This window comes from Zootoca vivipara, chromosome 3, assembly GCF_965207765.1.
Source record: "Zootoca vivipara chromosome 3, rZooViv2.hap1.1, whole genome shotgun sequence".
NCBI lineage: Eukaryota > Metazoa > Chordata > Lepidosauria > Squamata > Lacertidae > Zootoca > Zootoca vivipara.
In genome coordinates, this window is record NC_142586.1 from 4710725 (window position 1) to 4726812 (window position 16088).

At 42.8% G+C, this 16088-nt stretch overlaps 1 protein-coding gene across 4 annotated transcripts in view; it reads right to left on the minus strand.

Moving 5' to 3' along the window:
• The window catches only part of COL4A2 (collagen type IV alpha 2 chain), a 146038-nt gene that overhangs the window by 33215 nt on the left and 96735 nt on the right, over positions 1–16088 (minus strand). For all 4 annotated transcript variants that reach the window (XM_088667107.1, XM_035110370.3, XM_088667109.1 and 1 more), the window contains 7 exons: positions 15213–15414; positions 9638–9697; positions 8521–8583; positions 7099–7206; positions 5110–5331; positions 3928–4089; positions 1315–1485 (listed from right to left, as the gene is read on the minus strand). In XM_088667107.1, the coding sequence (XP_088523233.1) occupies positions 1315–1485; positions 3928–4089; positions 5110–5331; positions 7099–7206; positions 8521–8583; positions 9638–9697; positions 15213–15414 (988 nt within the window). The remainder of the gene's footprint in view (positions 1–1314; positions 1486–3927; positions 4090–5109; positions 5332–7098; positions 7207–8520; positions 8584–9637; positions 9698–15212; positions 15415–16088) is intronic.

Consider the following 16088-nt stretch of genomic DNA (forward strand, 5'->3'; position numbering starts at 1 on the left):
AGAGTAAAATAAAGTTTTGCAAAAAACAAACAAAAAACACTACCATGGATTGCCTGATGATTAAAATAACATCATAATCCTTAAAGAAATCCCGAATATATTGCTTTAAAAAAGGAGAAACCATAACATTCCATATAGATGGGAGGTCCCTGAGGGTGTCTCGTTTACATATAAAGGGAAAAAGCAAAGATACAAAAATGTACAAGATATGGAGAAATTTTGGAGAAAATATTAAAAAAAAACCTTGGAGGAAAAAAAGCCTGAAGCAGTAGGTGCAGAAGGGGGGAAAGATCTGTCAGAAGAAGAAGAAGATAAACAACACCACATTTAATTTGACCTTTTTAATTATAAAATATATAAATAAAAGAGAAAAATGAATTTGAAATTTTTAACTTGGAATGTTAGCGGGCTAAATAATAAAAGGGAATAAAATAGAACATGTATTACAAAAAGAGAATTTGGACATAATATGCTTGCAAGAAACACATGTAGCAAGAAGACACAGAAGAGTCTTGATAAATAAACGATTGGGGATGGACTTTATAATATTAGACAAAAAAGAGGGGTGGTAATTTATGCTAAAAATAAATATAACCCGAAAAAGTTATTTAAAGATGAGAATGGAAGGATGATAGCAATAGAAATAACCTTACGTGGCAATTATTATTTTTGTGATAATGGAATCTATTCGCCAAATGATTAAAAATTGGATTTTTTTAAAAAAAGAACTGAAAGAAACGTCGTATGAGTTTATGGCTCAAAAGATAATATTAATGGGTGATTTAAATTGACAGGACAATTCAAAAGAAGGCAAACTACCTGTCACTTTCTTTAATATGGTAGAGAACTTAAAATTGACATTTGGCGATTTAGACACCAATCTGAAAGAGAATATACCTTTCAACTATATGACATTTGGAAGACTGGTAATGGTAACCATGGAAGAGGGGAGGGGAGTCGAAGGATTCAGGGAATCCTAAATGATGATGGGGATGTTTTGTTTGAATTTAAATTTGTTATGTAAAACTCAATAAAAATGTATTTTTTAAAAAAGAGAGACCAAGCATAACTTCAGGTAACTGGTCCCAAACTGTTCAGGGCTTTAAACATCAAAAGCAGCACCTAATGTTGTACTGCAGATGGAAAAGTCCCCGGGAGCTTTTGGAGTAAAGAGCCTGCACGCAACCAGTGGCTTCCCCACTTGCATTACCGCATCTCTTGAATCTATAAATACTTTGCACAAGATGTATTATGTATTACTCTGGGAGCAACTGCTCATGTAATTCTGGGCTCAGAATTGTTTTGTTGTTGTACCTTTTACACCTGGAAGACCGTGCATTCCATCCAGCCCAGGGAGACCAGGCTCACCAGCCTTGCCTTTAGTTCCAAAGAAACCGGCTTCACCTCTGTCACCTGCCAGACCTTTCATTCCCACAGGACCAGGTTTCCCTGGGTCTCCTGCATCTCCTCTGGCACCTGGTGAGCCTATAAATATATGTAGAAAAGAAACAGAAGAATATAATGGATATAATGCAGCCACTGGAAAGCAGTCATTGTGCAGCTTGTACTGATAGAAAACACATCAAATAAAGAACAAAACCAGGAAATTATTGATGGATTTTTTTTTCCAAATTCTAGACATGCCCCCCTTGGCCTCATCCCACCTTGAACAGCTGTGAGTCCTCCACTCGCTATGTCCTGAGTGGTGCAAAGCCTATTTCTGTCTGTACAACATGGCAGTCAAGGAAAAAAGCAAAATGGGACACGGAGGGAGGGAAGGTGTGGCTCCCAATACCTTTGGCCCTGCCTCTTGCCGACTTTGGCCCCTCCCACCACTGGTGGGCAGTCCTAAAAAGTTACTATTAAGGGAATGCTGCTCTTGATATAAAGTTTCCCAAACCCTATTTTAGACCTCAAAAACCTGCAAAGCAAATCTGGTTACAGTTTATAAATTTGTGAACTAGGGAAATTCACTGACTTTTCTTTCCATTTGATGGTGAAAAAACGACATAGTCCTGTCATCTATGCATTACTTATGTAAGAGAGACTCAGATGCAGAAGACTCAGGGATAATAAATTATGTTAGACGTAAGTATGATTTTCTAAGCTATTATACACCTGTGGTTTGTTGTCTGTGGTCAATCAGAAGCCACGCTTTGGAAGTCAAACGTTTCAGAAGTCAATGGATGTGTATGGATATAAATGACTGTTTGACAATATACTGTAGCAAAGATCTATCTGTATATCTAAAACACACACACACACACACACACATGCATGGAAGGATACTACTTTTGTTTCTAAGACAATGCAGTCATGTGTTACAGCAGCCGCTGTAATAAGGCACCTTATTTTTTCACACACAGAAGTGAATGTCCCTTAAGACCTGCAGTTATTATAAATACATATCGTATTTTTCGCTCCATAAGACACACTTTTTTCCTCCTTAAAAACAAGAGGAAATGTCTGTGCATCTTATGGAGCAAATGCATGGTCCCTGGAGCCAAATTGCCCAGGGGCAAAAAGCAGATTGTGCATATATATATATATATATATATATATATATATATATATATATATATATATATAGCTAAAGGCTAATGAGAGGGAAAAAGAACCCGCTCAGCAGCTGACTGCAAGAGATCTGGAGGGAGATAAGAGAAGCTAGCTCCCTTCCCTGCCCCACTCCCTTGCCCAGGCCTCCATTGTTGTGTTTCCCCAGCGACATGTGACTGGCTGATTAGATTATCTGTCTGGAAACTGTAGAAATGGCTCCCTTTCCTTTCCTTTCCTTTCCTTTCCTAAAGAAGCTGCAGAACTGTGAGTTGAACTCCATAAAAACAGGATTTTCCCCCTTTGCAAGGTAAGCTGCACAACTTAAAGAAGCTGCACAACTTTGAGCTGATGCCCAAAAAAATGGAGCTTTCCCCCTTTGCAAAAAAAGCTGCACAACTGTGAGCTGATCCCAAAAAACCCAGGGATTTCCCCCTTTCCTCCTCTAAAAATTAGGTGCGTCTTTTGGTCAGGTGCATCTTATGGTGCGAAAAATACGGTATATGTGTATGTATGTATGTATGTATGTATGTACATATACATGTGTGTGTGTGTGTGTGTGTGTGTGTGTGTAGCATTTAATTGGTGACAACTCATTAGTAAGCCTGAAGTCTGTAAACCACCAATCCAATAAATATGGCATCCTCAGTAATAATGCTCATGTGCAGTCTACCATATGGTTCAGACTGGACTGAATTATAGTGTAGTCAGCATACAAACATCCCATCTAGCTAGACGGACAACTGACAAGCAACAACATTTTGCAAGGATCTCTGCATTGGTAGCATAACATTTGAATCATGTAAGAAGCTGGTATAATGCAAACGTTAAAAGTGTGCACCGAATTGATGCTTTTGAATTATGGTGCTGGAGGAGACTCTTGAGAGTCCCATGGACTGCAAGAAGATCAAACCTATCCATTCTGAAGGAAATCAGCCCCGAGTGCTCACTGGAAGGACAGATCCAGAAGCTGAGGCTCCAATACTTTGGCCACCTCATGAGAAGAGAAGACTCCCTGGAAAAGACCCTGATGTTGGGAAAGATTGAGGGCACAAGGAGAAGGGGACAAAAGAGGGCGAGATGGTTGGACAGTGTTCTTGAAGCTACCAATATGAGTTTGACCAAACTGCGGGAGGCAGTGGAAGACAGGAGTCCCTGGCGTGCTCTGGTCCATGGGGTCACGAAGAGTCGGACACGACTAAAGGACTAAACAACAACAACAACAACAACAATGAAAGTTTAATGGAATGACACTGCACTCCCAAAGGTCCCACACCAGTAGTTTGAGATCATCTTTCCCCAGAAAAGTGCTAAAGATGCCCAGGCAAAGTACGAGGAAAATCCCATTTGGGAAGCACGCAGGATGATACTCACCCACAAACCCTGGTGAGCCGGCTCTGCCCATGATGCCTTGCTGGCCTGGCAGTCCAGGGAATCCAAATTGTCCTTGTGGTCCTGGCAAACCGGTCAAGCCAGCAGGGCCAGGAGATCCATGATGCCCTTTAGCTCCAGGCTGACCTGGAATGCCATCACTTCCTAAAAATAATTACAAGTGTCATTAATTGTTATGCTTTGGATATTGAGTGCATATAGATACAGAGTTGGATCAGGATTTAATTAATTAAACTCAGCCCCCATTTAAATCAGTGAGATTTCAAGGTCATGACTAGCTTAGCTCCAACTCACAGTCCAGAAAATATTTATAAACATTTATTCTGAAGCCTATGAATATGAAAAGCTGCCTTCTGAATAGGTCCTACACCAGGCATCCCCAAACTTTGGCCCTCCAGATGTTTTGGACTACAATTCCCATCATCCCTGACCACTGGTCCTCTTAGCTAGGGATCATGGGAGTTGTAGGCCAAAACATCTGGAGGGCCGCAGTTTGGGGATGCCTGTCCTACACACTCATAAGGAAAACCAGCTTTCTGGTTTGCAGTCTATACACAATGGGACTTATAGAGTTCTGCTTTCTTAACAATCAGTAATTTTCAATTCCTCTACTGGTATTATGTGCAACATCTTAGGTGAAAAATCTGGTAATACTGATGATGGCAATGGACCAGGCTGCTCATTTTCAGCAAAACTGCAGGACTGCTGCTGGCTGCAATGCAGAGAACCTTCTTAAGTATATGTTGCTTGGGAGCAAACACGGTGGCTTCACTATTTCTCCAGCTACAGCTCTTTGTGCAAAATCACAAACTGATTTTGAAATTCTCCGGAATACCAAAGCAACATGACAGGGTGCAGAGGCCTGTTTGAAACTAGGCTACAGAACATTTGCCGCATGCAGAACTCATTGCATAACTCTGCATCATCATAATTGCTGTCACCAAATTTCCTGAGTCTCTCTAAAGAATCATTCCCATCAAAGGTTTGAGAGAACCTTTGGGCACAGAATTTCACATAGATGCAAGAGTGCAACTGAAGTGATTTTCATTTCTGGTCCAAAGCTGGTGGAGTGAAAACCAAGTGGCTGGATTAACATAATAGAGCCTTTTCTAATAAATGCCACTCTTCTTTAAAATTCTCCATTGGCCAAAGCAGGAGCCTTACCTCTCAGTCCTGGCAAGCCGTGATCTCCTGAGGGGCCTTTCAGTCCCGGGATTCCTGGTGGCCCAGCATCCCCTTGGGGGCCTGGGGGCGCTCCAAGTCTATCACCTGCAGCTCCTTTCACTCCTGGAGGGCCTGGCCAACCTGGCAATCCTGGACTCCCAGGAAAGCCCTGCTCCCCAGGCAATCCAGGTGAACCTCTATTTCCTCTGGGCCCAGGAAATCCTAAATAGAAAAAAGAATCCAGTTTCGGTCCATCTTACATCAAAAAATAATATCCATTATTACTTCTCACCCCACTCCCATTCTGTCACAACCTAACAACCACACTTCCTTCTTCCCCCCTGCTGCCCCCCCAATTCTCTAACTGCCACACGATGCCAACCACCAAAATTACCACTTTTCAATCCTTTGACAGTTTTTATTCCCCTTAGGTTCTGACCCCAGTATGAATCCTGCTCTCCCTCTCTCACTGGGAGAGCAATGTTCCATACTGGTTCTTCTTTGAAGACCTTTTGTCCCAGGCATGGGTCTTGCTCCCCTCCTCTCACTGAGAGAACAATGTTCCATGCTGGATCTCAATAGTTTTTTTCAACGATTTGGTCTAACCCTTCCTCTTATTCTTTATAATCATTTGCATTGTCCAGGACAAATAAGTGTTCAATTTTCTTCTCTGGACTCTCTGGTACATCCATTATTTTTTCAATTTCCACACACTTCTGGTTTATCTTTTCAATCTGTATTGTGTTCTGTTGTACCTCACTTCTAATTTCCCATAACAATTTTAAGAATTCCTCTTGGAAATCAGAAAAGTCAGATGTTGTTATGTCTGCTGGCATCTTGCACGTCTCAGATTTCATGGGCACAGCCAAGGTTGCAAAACAGGAAATGGCGCAGTTTATATTTCCAGACTTCAGAAACAAAAATTATATTCGAACTGGTTGCAAATTAGCATTTTCAGTTCTTTTTCATACTTTAATACTCTTATAACCATTTATGGAAAGAGCATTTACACAGTCCTATATTCTGAGCTCTCTTCACTGCTGACAGTTCACGACCTCAAAGAGGTAAACAAATTCCTTTCTTTTGTGACATCATAATGGTGGCTTGCTAATCCCTCCAGGGACCCGACTCCAGCTTACAGGGGGATTTTCCCCAGTCCAAAATAGATCTTTGCAGGGATTTTACTTAGGTTCAGCCCTTCTCCCCTTTACCCTGCCTCAAAGGGAGAATTTAAGTCCTATCTTTGGAAATTTAAAACTTCCTAACAATCTTTCCGGCTTCGGGCAAAATAACTGCTTCTCACTTCTCTCAATGGGAGAGATTGACTTCCGTATTTAAATCTCCACCCGTGGCCAATACCTTGAATCTTATAATGTTGATATCCCTTTTCTTTTACTCACAGTATCCCAATGTCTTCAGATCCTTTTAATTTAGAAAAATCCACCGCTCAACAGGCTGTCGGCTCGGAGCTTCATGCTGCGAAGGTAGCAATCAACTCACAGGCACCCACGTCTCCACTCCGCTCGCTCTTGGGGCTCTTATTAGAGCTTGCCGGGGAGCGGAGGAAACGTGTCTGGGTGCAGCTGAGTCCCCCCAACCCCAGAAAGCTCAATCTGGGGTTCTTTTGGGGGTCCGCAGCGCTCTTGCAGCTCCACCCTCCTTCACAGTGCTAGGAAACCTTGGAGCTCGGGATTTCCTCACCACTCAGCAATGGCGGTAGACCGGAAGTCCCAGTGATTGCTTTTTGCCAGGGTCTTGGCCTCAGAGCCATGCAATATTTTTACATGTTGAAACTACATCTAAAACCACCCTCAGTCTATAATCAATTACATTGTTCTATACTGTATATTTTGCAATTCTATTTGTGTGCATGACCAACTTGATTTTTATTGGAGAGGCAAAATACAAATGCAATATATAAACATGGATACATAAATTGAACACTTCAGTTGTCTACAGTACGAAGTGTGTTTTGGTTTTTAACCATACCTGGTGGGCCTGCTAAGCCCTCGCGACCTTGATCTCCCAGAGAGCCTTTCAGCCCTTTGGATCCATGCAGACCCAGTTCGCCTGCAATCCCTCTTGTACCTTTGGCACCTACATTATTGAAGATATTATGCTAATGAAATGCAATAAATAAAAATATGTACATATTAAAGGAGAAAATACAAAATAATAATAGTAATATTGGTAATAGCTAGCCTTAGGTAAGTTATATCTTTTAGGGCATTTCCAGATGATGAGAGAACTATTCCTAGTGGTGGAATATCTTATTTCTATGTAATGTAGATTTGCTGCATGCCAGTTCTAATGTATATATTTTTAAGGGCAACTGAAGGAGGGCTGCAGTGTTACAATTTGCATAATATGGGTAATGGGAATACCTTTGGAGACATTTTAAAATTATTTGTCATGTAATTTAAGTGCTGGGGTATTGTAATAGTGATTTTGTTGCAGAAGCTGTCTACAGGAAAGTTGAAAGAACAGTTAAAACAAGAAAACCAGATCGTCAGTTCAGGAAAATGCATCTCCAGGAGCTAGAAGAAATCCAATACTGACAGCCCCCGCTCCTATTTCTGCAGTGAGGACACCCCACAGCGCTGCTGCCACCAGTGAGAAAGCCTACCTCTACATCACCACAAGCCAACCATCATCAGGCCAAACTAGCCAGGTTCCTTGAGCTGACTGTGGTGGCCTGGCAGCGAAGGGGAGGCTGGCTTTCCAGTTCATGCCTAGTGAAGAAAGCAGCCTCCAAGACCGAGGCAAGGAACTGAGGCTGTTGACTTTGGACAGACACTTTACCAAAGTACTGTAAAAACAAATACTTGCAGGGGGGGGGGGGAGAATCCTCTGAACTGTTGAAATTTTGGATTGGAATATTTAGCCTTTTGCCTTCCTCTTAGGATTACATGTAAAGCAGTATTATTCATAAAGGACACGTGAGACGACCCATGACTGGCAGGCTGTAAGTATTTGGGTAACAATTGTAGCATTGTTAAATAAACAAGCAAACAAACAAAGAACAAATCTTATTAGTTGCAGATTATTCAGATAAACATTTTGATAGCAAGCAGGAAGATAGAATTCAATGTGCTGCTGTACTTTTACATTACTTTCAAAGCTATATTTGCAGACTGATCTGCAAGCTAATCCTAAATCTTTTGACTGAAGCAAATATTTTAGTTCCTCATTCCTGGAAGTTGCTGTCTGCAAACTCTCCAATAAAATGTGAAATAGCACAGATATACAAACAAACATTGTCAACTATAGATATGGGCAAATAAGAGCTAATAATTATTTTTATAAATAGTTTCAATTTATTTCCTTTTGGAATCATAATTATGGTTTAGAACGATTTGATTACATATTGTGCATTGTAACGTACTGTATTGTTATTGTTATGGCATTTACCTCTTGGTCCTGGAATCCCTGGAGTTCCTGGAGTTCCTTTAGGTGCCTGAATACAGCTAGTTCCTGCAGATAAACAATACAGATGAAAACAACAAAGTGGCTCTTCAAAGACTTAACAAATGTATTGTGGCAAAAAAATGTAGGCCAGGGGTCTAAGGGTGGGGGAGAAATTTTGTTCCCATCTTAATGCAAATCTACCAGATTCACCCACATGAACCAAAATGCAGCTATTCTTTGAAATTCATGGTGCAGTTTTCCAACACAAAAATGTATACAAAAACGTGTGTAGTAGGTCTTTGACTCGGGTGAATTAAGCATAGTTTCACCCCTGTGTCTGTGCAACCTTTTAACGGTAAAGGTAAAGGGACCCGTGACTGTTAGGTCCAGTCGTGGACGACTCTGGGGTTACGACACTCATCTCGCTTTACAGGCTGAGGGAGCTGCCGTTTGTCTGTAGACAGTTTTTCCGGGTCATGTGGCCAGCATGACTAAGCCACTTCTGGAGAACCAGAGCAGCGCATGGAAATGCCGTTTACCTTCTCGCTGGAGTGGTACCTATTTATCTACTTTCACTTTGACATGCTTTTGAACTGCTAGGTTGGCAGGAGCAGGGACCGAGCAACGGGAGCTCACCCCATCGCAGGGATTCAAACCACCAACCTTCTGATCGGCAAGCCCTAGGCTCTGTGGTTTAGACCACAGTGCCACCCGTGTCCCGTGCAACCTTTTACTCAGCAGCAATACTGTCCAAACTAAGGGCTAAAACTATCCAGTGTCCTCTGGAAGGAAGGAGGACAGATGGTGTTGGTGGTCAAGGAATCTGGCATATCAGGTAACATGTGAAGGAGACAGAGGGGAGGACGTGGCAATGGACTGGGCTGTCTGCTAAAAGCTTGATTAGACTGGATGTAAAATAGTAAGATTAATGAAGTTGTATAATACTATTCACTGGAGTTTTCAACAGTTGCATGGTAATACATTTTGTTTTTAAAAAATTGGTGTGTCAAATTAAAACCCTCTTCAGTTTGCATTAACTTCTTCAAAATACAATTCTTGTTATCATTCAGAACCACAAATTCTGCATACAAATTTACATTTTTTAATTATCTTATTTTACCTGACTGAATTGGCTCAGTTCTGTTACCTCTGAAAAAGACTTTGACTGTCTGTCCACAATCTGAAATATAAAAAATTAAAACAAAATAAATTTGGATTTCTTAAATTATGACCGGACACAGCAACTGTATCTGCAGTGATCTCTTGAAATAAACTTGTTTATTTTGTGAACCACCCTGAGATCTTCAGAAGAAGAGTAGTATAACTTTAATAATTAAAAATAAAAATAAATAAACAGGACTGTTCTGGGGAATGTATTTATTTATTTATATTTTATTTATTAAATTTATAGACCTCCCTTCATCAAAAAGATCTCAGGGCAGTTCACAGAATAAAATACAAGAACAACATTATCCACCGCAGTTCTATCCCATGAAATGGGATTGCCATAACTGCTCCATGGCATGCCAGCAACTGCCTTTGATTTTTGAATTTGCTGGAAATACTTGCAGCAGTGGAGGAAAGAGTATACGGCTTTGTTGGGGGGGGGGGGGAAACAGTCATGAATGGGCCCTTCTAAGTCTACAGAGTGAGACATCCACATCAAGCGTTGTATGCTCTGATTCTCCCAAAGCAGGAACATGTGACTTAAAGGCTTGCAGAAGGTTCCCTTTCCTTTTTCGTCCAGGACCAAGTTCAAGCAAAGCAGACAATTCAGAGTTGCTTCTGCTCCTCCTGCTTCCACCCTCGCCTGGTTCTGGGAGACAGTGGAGCAGGAGAACTGGGGGCAGGAGGAAGAGGAGGTGGGGAAGCCCTTGGATCTCCACCTGCAGACCCATCTCACCCTCCTCCTGCCCCTGTTCCTCACTCTTCAGTCCCGCAGCTTCTCCTTCCTCCAACTCTCGTCTCCTGGCTGTTACAGGCTCCTCTCCCAGTTCATGGACCCCTTCTTCCAATCCAGTCCTGACCTCTGCCTTCTCGTGGTGCCTACTCATCAGTGTCCAGCCAGGGCCTGACACTTGGGTGAATATGAGAGATATCTGGATGTTCTGAGATCAGGGTGCCAGGTGCACTGGGTCACTGCAGCAACATCAGTGAGGTTGAGTCATTCACCCTCCCATTGGATGGAGGCATCCTTGGTCAAACCACTGGCACCTCTTAGACTATGTTATTGTCCATGCTAAAGATCGCTGTGATGTGCTCCTTGCCAGAGCTATGACGAGTGCCGACGCCTGCTGGACAGATCACAGACTAATACGCTCCACAATGGCTATCAGGATTATACCTCAAAGCAGGCTTCAAGGAAGGAAACCAAGGCACAAAACGCACACTCAAGGCCTTCAAGACCCCATTAAGCGGGATTGCTTCCAAACGACTCTTAAGGACCACCTGCTTTCAGAATTCCCTGATAACATTGAGGAACACTGAATCAAGCTAAAAACATCCATTATTGCAGCCTGTGAACAAACTATTGGATACCAAACCAATAAACACCAGGACTGGTTTGATGAGAATGACAGTGAGATTGAACGCATGATTGACAAGAAAAGGAAGGCCTTTCAGATCTGGCAAAGAGATAGAAACTGTGCCACTAAGAAAAAACCTATGCCAACGCTAAGGCTGAGGTTCAGAGAAGAACCAGAGAACTAAAAACACCTGGTGAATAAAAAAAGCTCAAGAGATCCAGCACTTAGCCGACACTCATGATGCACAGAGTTTCTTTAAAGCCACAAAGACCATCTATGGGCCAATAAATTATGGCATATGCCCCCTACGCTCAGCAGACGGTATCACACTTCTAAAAGATAAAGGGCCAACATTGATGCCGAAATTCAGCATCGCCTGAGCTCTGCGAGTGCGGCTTTCTCCCGATTTTAAGTGAGGGTGTTTGAGGACCGGAACATTCGCAGGGAAACCAAAGTGCTTGTTTACAAAGCTATTGTACTACCAACCTTATATAATAATTTTTATTGGTTTTTTTATAGAGACAAAACAAACAAAACACACAATACATGCTCTGTCCCTCCAATTTCCCTCCCCCCACAAGTCCACTTCTGCCACCAGTCGTACCCGTGGGCATTGAGAATCAGAGGGGTCCATTGTAAGGCTGGGTTTGACCTCCCCCTCCCCCCTCATCCCCTCCCTGCCACTGAAAGGACAGGGATGGAGGGGCTCTGGGGATTGGTTTCCCCTCAGCTGCTCCTTTAACACAAGCCTTAAACAAAACATAAACACAATACCTATAGAAAAAAGGAAAAAAACAACACCAAAAAAGAAAACAAATAAAAAATTTAAAAATTTCCAATTCTTATTTTCTTCACATTATAATTGTGACTTCCTCAAATCTCTTCTTCCTGGTTTTCCTAACTTCTCTAATTAATTGTGGCGGATTTTCTACTTCAATTCCAAATCTTATCCTTATAATATTGACTTATACCTCCTCCTTCTTCATGCTGCCTCCCCACAAGTCCCCTCCTGCCACAAGAGGAACCTGCTAGGCGCAGCACTTCAAAGGTTCCATTTTTGTGTCTGGGCTTCCCTCCCCCCCCTCCTCTCCCCCCCAGAGCACCCTCTGCCACCAGGTGCTTCTGAGAAAAGAGAGGGGGGAAGGCGGCCCTCCATCCAGACACTTATCTGAACACAAACATGTTACTACAAATCCAAAAATTGTTTTCCAAGCCATTCTTCTACTCCCCTCCAGAAAACTAAATTTTTATATCTATTCACTCTCCTTTCTCCTCCCGGTGTCTTCCTTTAAGCAGGCCAAGATTTCAGAAACCGTTAGTCAATCACCAAAATGCTTTTTGACTAAAAATTTTCAGCCCACACCCGTTCTTTCCCACTTCCAAATCCAGGCCTCTGCCTTTCCTTTTCCTCAGTTACCCATGCCCAATTTTTAGTCCCTCCAGGAGCCTTCTTTTCTTGATTCTTTAATTCATTTTGTTGCTCTTGACAGCTGTCCTTTTCCTTTTCAAGTCCTTGTTGTGCTTCCTCCAAGTCGCATTTTTTATAATCCACCTCAGTTTTTGCAAAATCCACTTCTTGTTCTTTGCACTCAAATAGACTTTCCACATTATCCTCTAAGTCCTGATCTTGAGCCAAAGTCTCTGAACATGTTGGACTGGAGTGTTGCAATGTCCTGTGAATGTCCTTCAGAATCTCTAAATAGTTCAAAACTGTCTCTTGGAAGCTTGGTGAATACATTGTTTTCATTCCTTCTAACCACAGACTGGCAGGAAAATAAAAAAAATTCCTTCAGTAGCACCTTAAAGACCAACTAAGTTTTTATTTTGGTATGAGCTTTCGTGTGCATGCACACTTCTTCAGATACCAAGACTGGCAGGAGATTAGGAGGCAGGGTACACTGGAAATTTCCATTCACTCACGCTTTCCTCCATCTTGGCTATTCCTTCCATTGTCTTTAACTTTTCCACAATAAATCCTCTCTTAAGTCCAAATGCTTCTCTTTTAATAAGATCTTACAGCCAGTTAAGCTCTCAACGAATTTTTATAAATTTTTATTGTCTTTTAGCAGTTTTGACAGCTTTGACAGCTGTCAAAAAAAATTCCCCCTTAACGCACTTGCTGTTCCTCAGGAGGTGCCGGCGCCGGGGTTTGAAAAGGGGTAAAAAGATTGTTTCTTTCGGATACAGAAGAATAAAGTATCCCTTTCGGCTTTCGGCTTTGGAATATTTAATAGCCTCTTGATTGACCATTAGGAAGAGATCGACTCCCGTTTTTGAATCTCTCCCTGTTTTCCGAATTGTTTATTTTTAAAGTCCACAAGTCCAATGAAGATTTCACTTACTTTAATCAAATCTTTTATTTCTTGGAAGAATCCGCCGCTTGCCGGGTGAGGACTCGGAGCTTCGCTTCTAGGAGGTAAGTTGGACCCCAAAATGGCTCCTGCGGCTCCACTCCGCTAGCTCTCGATCGCTCTACGGAGCTCTCGGGCAGCGGAGGAGCCGCGAATGGAGCAGCTGCTGGGCGCTTCAGTCACCAGGACGCCCTTCCCGGTGCTCTTGTGGGGAGTCCGCTCGCTCTGCGGACTTCCCCCCCCTCCGCGAGGCCAGGGACTTCGGAGCGTGAAGTCCCTGCGTCCTTCTTTGCCGGCGCGACGGACCGGAAGTCACTACCAACCTTACTATATGCTTGTGAAACATGGACCACTTATAAACGCCATCTCCAACTCCTTGAAAGATTCCATCAATGGTGTCCCTGAAAATTTTTACACATCACTTGGGAAGACGGGCGAACTAATATCAGCAACGGTCACCAGTGTTGAAGCAATGATTCTTCAACATCAACTTCGTTGGACTGGTCATGTTGTGTGGATGCCTGATGATCGTCTTCCAAAGCAACTACTCTATTCCGAACTTAAAAATGGAAAGCGTAATGCTGGTGGTCAACAAAAGAGATTTAAAGACTGTCTCAAGGCAAATCTTTAAAAATGTAGTATAAACACTGACAACTGGGAAACACTGGCCTGCGAGTGCTCCAGTTGGAGAACAGCTTTTACCAAAGGTGTCGTGGGCTTTGAAGAAACTCGATCTCAGGATGCAAGGGAGAAACGTGCTAAGAGGAAGGCACGCTTGGCAAATCCACACCGTGATCAACTCCCTACTGGAAACCAATATCCCCACTGTGGAAGGACATGTGGATCCAGAATTGGCCTCCACCATCACTTACGGACCCATTGTTAAAATTGTGTTTATGGAAGACAATCTTACTCGGATACAAGTGATCGCCAAAGAAGAAGAAGAAGAAGAAGGTGGTTCAGGAAATATGTCTATGTGTAGGTATAACAGTTTCTAGGGCATTGCTTTCATTACGTCTTGCCTATGTCCTATCCTGTTTGATGTCAGGGTCTGACTCTGAATCTGAATCTGTGAGAGTCAGGGAAGAGGCTGTGGGTTTCATGCAGCAGCATTAGCTAACATGGTGATAGTGTTAGCGGATCTCTCTGTGCATACACATCTTTATTTCAAAGACCAGGAGAACAGTACATGGTAGATAGCAGTGTTTCGCTTTGTCTTGTGTCTGGAGACAGTGAATACTTTGCTACTTTGAACTGTGTGGAAGAGGAGTTTCCCCCTTAACTGAGGATTCTGGAAGAAGCTGTTCTGCTGGGAGCAGGAAATCTCTAAGGCCTCTGCTGGGATTCCATATACCCTGCGGATACATCACACCGGCTGAAGTACCAAGTGACTTCTTTCACAAATCACCAACAGAGCATGCAACCCTCAGTGCGGATGACTCACGTGGCAGCCTGAAGAGTTGCTTGATGGGAACAGTGACAGCAAGCACAAACCCTCAGTGCCTGCAGAGCACTTCTCCATAGGCCCTCACAATTTTTACCTGATTTATGAAGGGTGTTACTAAAAAGTAAATTGTTGCAAAACACACGAAAGAAAGTGGTGTCTAAGAAATACACAAGCTATGTAGATTTTGAAGACACAACTCAACAAATGTTCCCAGAAGGCAGTAAGGAATTTTTGTATCAGACCAAGTCTAATAGGTTTTCAGTGATGTAATCCTATGGCAGTGAGGCAAGGGCAGGTGAGGCTCCCCACCTCAAGAATCCCCCTATTTTATATGCGACACAATCACAGTTTCTGACTAGTTTTCATACATACCTATTTCAGCAGGAGCGCCTGGAGGTCCTGGGGAACCTTGGAAGCCAGGACTCCCAGGGACCCCAGGGTCACCCAGAGGGCCAGGATATCCCTTTGGGCCTGGCAAGCCAACACCTGGCAAGCCTTCTTCTCCGGGAAAACCCTTTGGACCTAATGGACCAGGTTCACCAGGATCCCCTGGTTCACCTCGTACACCATCACCCTGCAGGGGAAGGAAACACACCTCAGCCTGCTTACAACATATTAATCTCTTTTAGCACTGAAATTTCATTCTTCACTTTCTCAGCAGCCTCACTAGCATTAAACAAGAATTCTGAGCCAGAGGATATTTTGGCTTTTTTGACCCAGCGATCACTATAACAACCAGCAACAAGAGAACCATAAGCATAAGCTTATGTTCTTAGATTATGCTACCTGATCTTCCAAAGAAAGATTTCTCATGCTTATCATGCTGGTGGCTTTGGTCAGGGTATCCTCCTAGAAAGGTATTGGGAATTGTAGTCTGAGGTCCAGTGCTGAAGGCCTTCTGGCCGTTCCCTCACTGCGAGAAGCGAAGTTACAGGGAACCAGGCAGAGGGCCTTCTCGGTAGTGGCACCCATCCTGTGGAACACCTTCCAATCAGATGTCATAGAAATAAACAACTATTGAACTATGACATTTGAAAGACATCTGAAGGCAGCCCTGTTTAGGGAAGTTTTTAATGACTGATTTTCTGATGTATTTTTAACCATCTGCTGAAAGCTGCCCAGAGTGGCTGGGGAAACCCAGCCAGATGGGTGGGGTAGAAATTATTATTATATTATTATTAGTCTGACACCATCAAGAGAGTTACAGGTTGCCCAACCTGTCAGTTTGCATTTCTTAGTACAGAAAGT